This window comes from Palaemon carinicauda, chromosome 9 (assembly GCF_036898095.1).
Source record: "Palaemon carinicauda isolate YSFRI2023 chromosome 9, ASM3689809v2, whole genome shotgun sequence".
NCBI classification, from domain to species: domain Eukaryota; kingdom Metazoa; phylum Arthropoda; class Malacostraca; order Decapoda; family Palaemonidae; genus Palaemon; species Palaemon carinicauda.
Window position 1 is genome coordinate 19247526 of NC_090733.1, and position 7500 is coordinate 19255025.

At 35.6% G+C, this 7500-nt stretch overlaps 1 protein-coding gene across 1 annotated transcript in view; it reads right to left on the reverse strand.

Moving 5' to 3' along the window:
- Positions 1-3547: 3547 nt before the first annotated feature.
- The window catches only part of LOC137646297 (uncharacterized), an 8807-nt gene continuing 4854 nt past the window's right edge, over positions 3548-7500 (reverse strand). The window contains exons 3-6 of the mRNA XM_068379407.1: positions 6210-7500; positions 5739-5950; positions 4597-5231; positions 3548-3551 (exon numbers count right to left, since the gene is read on the reverse strand). The exon at positions 6210-7500 is cut by the window's right edge and continues 1624 nt beyond it. Coding sequence (XP_068235508.1) covers positions 3548-3551; positions 4597-5231; positions 5739-5950; positions 6210-7500 — 2142 coding nt within the window. The remainder of the gene's footprint in view (positions 3552-4596; positions 5232-5738; positions 5951-6209) is intronic.

A 7500-nucleotide genomic window follows, 5' to 3' on the forward strand; every position in this document is an offset into this window, starting at 1 on the left:
ATTATTATTAATTATTATTACCGTCATCATATATGACGGAGGCGATTCATAATTATACAATGGTGACCTCTCAATAATCCTATTTGGAAATTTAAGAAAAAAAAATGTGCTAAGGTGCAAAATTGACCAGACGAAAAAAATTTGTGATCTAATTTATTTCATAATATTGCATATTACACACAACTGTACATGCATGGTTTAATCTATTAAAGCTTACTTCTACAATTAATTTTCTTTTTTACACTTAACAAAATTTATAATTATTTTTTTTCTTGCTAGTTTGGTTTTTACTTATGCACTTGTGGTTTATTATTTTCTTCTTCTATATGTATATTTTGATTATTTTTTTTCTGTACATTTTCTCTGCACTGCAAAATTCTTTGTTATCAATTTTGACATTTTTTTCTGATATTTTTCTTTTCTGATACTTTTCTGTTCAGAATTCTCATTCTGAAGAATATTCTGCACTTTATGAAATAAGCAATAACATCCTCAGGTAAAGAAACCAAATTTACCATGCACTTTGTCAATTTTTTTTAAAGCATTTTTTTTCACCTTTTAGTGAGGTCTCCCCATGGTAACAGTTAAACAATATTTCCATGGTCTGTAACTGTTTAAAAAAAATCTTGGTTTGGTGTTTTTAGTTTCCCTTCAATTCTGCTTATGGCTGAAATCCAAGTATTGTCATCCTTTGTAATACTGGATCCTAGGAATTCATATTGAGGACATTTTTTTTATCAAGAAACGGCCAACATACCCAAGTGCCTCGGTTTCCATGGCCTCCTCAAAAGTCATACCTTGTACATCAAATGAAGGAGGTTCATCACATTGTAGCTCATCATCATCAGCTGCAAAAATCATTACAGATAAGCATAGTTCTTCCTCTAAATTTTGTGTGTTGATGTTAGGAGCAGTGGTATCTATTTTAGCAAGTGCTACATCTGAGATATTGGTATAATTGCATTCTTGTTCAGTGTTATACCGAGATCCCATCAAGGCAATTTCCTTTCCAAGAAGAATTTTTTTTATTCTGTACTTTATTTGCACAGGGGATGGGTGGTCATAATTTCCATTCATTTGTCTAAGGCAGCAGAAAAAATGCTCTAAACAATCTTGGTTTAATCAGGAGGTCAGCAAGTAGGTTACATTTTATTTGTCATTTAACATTCGGTATAGCTTAGAGAGGGATTTTGAAGAAAGTATTAGCCCTTTCTGAAATTGATATAAGAAATTCTTCCCACAAACTCTCATTTCTTTTGCAGTCTCAATCATTTGTTCCAAAACCTGATTTTGTGTTGCCAAATTTGCCCCATACGCATTTCTTGAGGATTTATATGAATCTGTGAAAACCCTTGAATTAAAAAGATCAAACCACCTATCTGCTAGCAATATGAATTGACTAGTGGTATCCCAATCCTTACTTTTTAATAGTCCTTGCTCACCAAAAAACTGTATAGATTTGGCTGCGGTTTCATATAACAGCTGTGCAGCAAGACGAACTATCATTCTTTTAGGGCCTTCTACATCAATATGGTTATCATTTTATTTGAATGATGTCTTTAAGTCTTTCCTACTTCTCTTCACTATCTCTCGTATGCTTGAATTTGTCACATATTTGCATCCTTTGCTTCCATCTAATTTGAAACCTGAATCTAACAGATTATTTCTGATTAGTTTGATTAGATGAGGCGCATCTGCAAATACAAAAATTTCCCTGTCATTAGATGCTGGATTTGTAAAGCTTGGGTTTTCAATGTTTACACCAAGTGTTTTCCACAGCTTAAGATTTGTCGATCCCATGTCAGGCACCATAGCAACCACAATCAATCCAGCCTGTTCCACTTTAATAATTATGTTATTCAGTATGTCTTTAGTCATGTCAGTGTCAAAGTCGTAATAAACTAACTGCTTCCAAGGGGTTGTCAATCCCCTTAACATAGCACATTGAAGTTTCTTTTTGGGCTCGTGTATCATGTCACTACCTTTCTCATACGTCCAGTCATATGCAACACTTGTCTCATCAAATGACAGTACACAAAGGCTCTCAAAAGTTGACATTTTTTCAGTTTTTTGCCTCAAAAGTTGAATCACTAGCAATAGCACACCAGGTTCACTATCTAGTTTAGACAAGCAGTGGTTAAGTGTACTTACAGATGGGAGAGGAAGATTTTTTTTTTTTGTCTTAGATATTTGTATGTTTTTGAACTAAGACTGTGCAGTACCAGCGCTTCAGCAATATCACCATCAGCATAGTTTCCTATTTGTTTTCCACCTAACATTGCATCAATTTGTTTATCTGTAAAAAATTTCTCTAGTCTGGTCTATGTATCAGACACACCCCTTTGGTATGAAGTTTTAATCTGACCTTCTAATATTCTTTTCTCTTTTTCCCAGTTTTTTTTTATCATTAAGCAGAACAGTATTTTCTTGTGTTAACCTATCTACCAGTTGCTGAAGTTTTCTATTGACCTCTATTAAGTGGACAGTAGATTTACTAAGGTTACCAGGACCAGTACCACTGACAGTCTGTGAAGGCTTGCATAAATTTGCAACAGACACAGGCTTTGAAACAGACGATATCTTGCCAGGAGGTTGATTTTCTTTCAACACAGATGATATCTTCCCTACGCATGCTGCATTGCCTGAAAATTTAAGGAATGAGTTATTAATTTCATTTAAAATTTAAAATTATTAATCAATAATATTTTTTTATCAATGATGGCAACACTTAAATCACCTTGGAATTCCCATTCCTGTATAAGTGTGCTCTCCAGTTGAGGAGGAGGAAAGGGAGAGAGAGAGAGAGAGAGAGAGAGAGAGAGAGAGAGAGAGAGAGAGAGAGAGAGAGAGAGAGAGCAGAGTGGGTAGCTATCAAACAGGATTACGCTGTAGATGCCAATCTTTGTTTATATAGATTACTGTATTAACAAATGTATATTAGCACTCACTGCTTGCTTGCTTATATTAACAATACTAATTGCTTGCTTACTTATTATCTGGGTAAGAGTTATTGAATACATTTACAACTTAAAATTATTAATAAATAACATTTTGTTATCGATGATGGCAACACTCTTAAATCTCCTGGGAATTCCCTTTAATGTGAGCAGCTGCCTCTGTTATCCCCCAAGGCCTACAGAATTTGCCTTGTTATCCCCCACACTATGAAGGTCCATAGAGACTAGGGTCACTAGGCCTTGCATAGAAAGGGTTCCTATATGAATATTTCCACTTTATCCTAAATAATTAAAGCACAACTTACAGTATTTCTACTCTTAAAAATAATACAGCTAGAATACGCATACAAAATATTTTGACGCTAATCAATAAAAAAGATATATGTATGTATATACATATAAACATATATACATATATATACACATACATACACATACATATACATACAATTATAAGTGTACTCACCATCAGTTTCTGAATGTTTGAATAAATTGACGGTAGACAAAGGCGTCGATGTACTTGCAACTGCAATACAGCCAGGAGATTGATTTTCTTTCAACACAGATGGTATTTTTCTATGCATGCTGCATTACCTGAAAATTTAAGGAAATTCTGCATATTAGTAAGTGAACTATAGTAGAAACGAGAGAGAGAGAGAGAGAGAGAGAGAGAGAGAGAGAGAGAGAGAGAGAGAGAGAGAGAGAGAGAGAGAGAGAATAAACTGTGAAAAACACATTGACACTATTCAATTTAATACGATAATATTCAGAATAAAGCTTACCTATAATTGATGGTAAATGTAGAGTTGGAACTACCCCAAGCTTGAATTCTAAGCATCTTCTAGGAATCAGTTTCCCTAGTAGTTAATATTTTAGATTTCTTTTAAAAGCAGATTTTTCGAAATGCTTGCTGCATATCCGCTGCGTCATGGGGTTAAAATTACCCTTCCTCCCGCACAGCTGCATCCATTCGTCTTGTGATTCATTATCTTTCGGAAACCGATGATAATTATAAATTGATTTTCCAATGGAATAACTTGTACAGTCACGCACTGCGCAACTAGGCATCGTGACAAGTTGGTGCGAGTTAAAATTCTGTAGGCCTTGGGACCAATATGACCTTGAGACAGAGCAAAGCTGTGAGACAGATTGAGTCGGAGAGAGATGGATGTCTGACCTTCTGGGCTGCTCATTAAAGACTGACCATAGGTTCAGCCTAGGACCTCTTTTGAACCTGTTGACACCACGGATGAGCAAACGACAAAAATTTCAAGCGGCCGTGGGTTGACCTGTTATTCTATTGGCCTTGCAATAATCCGGAGAGTGGGTGTGTCTCGGACGGCAACTGTTCGTAAAAAGACAACCGTCTTGAATACACTCGTCTCATCTGAACTCCGCTACCCATATTCGGCAACGCACCACAAGAAATCCACAGAAATGCAGTCTCTTAAATTACAAATATTTTAGTCTTGACCATACTAAACATTTTACAATAAAAATACAGCATTTTAAAACAATTTATGACATTTTAGATAATAAACAATAGATAAGTTTAAGTATATAATATCTATCGTCCCAGACGATACACTCCCCCTACCCAAATTAGCAATTTTCTTCAATAGGAAGAAGAACAACTAACCTATGTACAGATCTATTTACACACACATCATTTTGGCCTTCATATAGTCTTCCTGGTCTCTGGATTTTGTAACGAACACTAACATCTCTAGCCTTGTGATCTCTGCTTGACAGGACTGATCTTACCTGAGCAAGTTTCCATTGTCCACGTATGGTGTTGCTGTCTTGTACTAATACGATATCACCAGGTTTAACATTCCTTTTGTCCACATGCCATTTTTGCCTTACTATTAAAGTTGGAAAGTAGTCTCTCTGCCACTTTTTCCAAAAACAGTCTACGATACGTTGCATGAATTCCAACCTATCCTTATATTTTTCATCCACAAATTTCATATCTGCTTGAACTTTACTACTTGCTTGGCCTAATATCAGGTCATTAGGACATAAATATGATCCAAGTTCACAGTCACTGCCAGGTTTGATGCCAATTGGTCTGGAATTCAATAAATCAGCTACTTCAAAAAGCACTGTTTGCATTTCTCCGAATGTCAGTTTACTATCTCCAATAGCAATGAGTACAGCACGTTTAACAGATTTTATTAGTGCTTCGTTACATCCATTTTGCCAAGGAGCATCGGCAGACTTATTGAAAATCCAAGTAGTACCACTGTTAGCACAACAGTTTGAGTGCTTATTCTTTTACATGCGATACATTTATTCTTAATAAACTTTATTAGTCTTCTGGCACTAATAACCCAGTACTTACATTGTAATTTAGCTAAAGTAGTTTCAACTCCGCTGTGGTCACTATTATGCAAGTGCTGAATATATAACTTAATAAGATGACTATTTGATGGCATCAAAATAAATCTGTCTTGGTTCCAATTTTCCTTTAACCAATTTGCAATTCACTCACCTACGAATATGATACCGTTGTCTATACTTGGACCCAAACGACGGTAGGCCTTCCTCCAATCAGATTGTATCTTGCTTTGTTCTATCTGTATCAAATACATTTCTGCTTCATGCACTAATTCAGGAGTTGGCAAGCATGCTATAGCCTTTAATGACAACTTTAATTGCTGCAATAACTCTTGCAGTAACTCTCAGTAATTTTGTGTAACTGCTAAACCGACCCATGTTAATCACACTAGTCTTTTCTTCATCAAAGCTTTTCTGTCTACAAGTCAAAACAATACTAACCTTATCAGGAACTTCATCGTTGCAAAACTGACTTATAGGCCAAGTATCAAATGGGCGCGACATAAAGCCTGGTCCCTTTTGCCACATAAAATTTTCATGCAAGACGTTAGGAGGACATGGTCTAGTGGTAAAATCTGCTGGATTGTTCTTACTATTAACCCACCACCATTCAGTGGGGTCTGTTCTAGACTGAATTTGTGCCACCCTGTTGGCTACAAAGGTATTAAATCCATAAGATTCTTTCTAAATCTGTGCTCTTACAATTGATGAGTCAACAATATGTACAATAGATGTGAATTTCCAATCACTTTGTTTCTCAATTATATCTCAATCTACATGACAGTACAGCACTACATAACTCTAATCTAGGTATTGTCAATTTTTTGGTGGGAAAAATTCTGTTCTTAGCAAGGATCAATTGCGATACATAAGAATCCCCTTCTAAGACCCACCTTACATAAGCACACGCACCATATGCAACTGAAATGCCGTCTGATAATATAACTAGCATTGGATCCCCTTTTGCATCTAGGGGTTTTACACATCTCGCATATGACAAAAACTCCAACTCTCGCATATCATTAAAAAATTTGCTCCACTTCTCTCTCATTTCGTCAGACATGGGATCGTCCCAGTCACATCTATTGCCCTCCGAGTGACTAATTGTGATTGGCTCTCTCATTAAGACTTTTGCATTCAAAGTGAAGGGAATGATAAGTCCTAAAGGGTCATAAATCGTAGATACTTGACTAAGTACCATTCTCTTTGTTAAGTCTTTAGGTATCATCCGATTGGATGTATTTATGTCTATTCCATTTTCCAAAGTTCTTTTCTTGGATCTATTAAAGTCCACCTTAATCTTGAAGAAGAATATATCTTTTCTAGGAATCCAGTGTAAACCAAGAACCCTTTCCTCACCAGCATATAACAATTTTAATTCCTTGTCAAAAGTTTCATTTTTAGACATAATCCAATGTTTGATTTTGAAACCACCCTCATTTAGCACCAAATTCATATTACCCATAAGTTTTTTAGCTTTATTTACATCTTCACAACTAAAAATAATATCATCTACATATTTATTCCTATCTATAATGTTCTTGATCTCCGGTAATTCATTCTCCTTAATTGAAGCAGTTTTCTTAAGAGCTGTTATAGCAATGACACCGCTAGGTCGGTCTCCAAAACCCACAGCTGCAAGTACATGATGGTTCGGGGGTCTACTATAATCTGCATCTCGCCATATGAATCTATGGGTGTGCTGCTCTAATTCTTTCAATCTTACTGCATTATACATTTTGGATATATCCCCTATGACTGCAACATTGTTCTGACGGAATTTTGATAAAATTCCCACTAGGTCATTCAATAAATCTGGTCCTTTTGCCCAATAATCATTAAGTCTGTGGCCCTTGTAATCTGCTGAAGAATTGAACACTATTCTAACTGAGGTTGAGGTTGAATTTTCTTTCAATACTTCATGATGGTGAATGTAGTGTATAGGACCATCATATTCATTCATTTCCTTCCACGATAATTTTATTGCAACACCTCTACTCAACATATCGTTTATTTGATTTTTATACAGTTGTGTATATTTATAACCTATCTTAGTTAATCGCTTCTCTGTTGATTTCATTCTTGCAATAGCTACCGCCACATTGTTAGGCAATTCATTAGGGTCTCTAATCCAGGGATAATTAACAGTCCAATATTTCTCCTTAAAGTTATATTCTAAGCCCTTTGAAATCATGTCTAACTC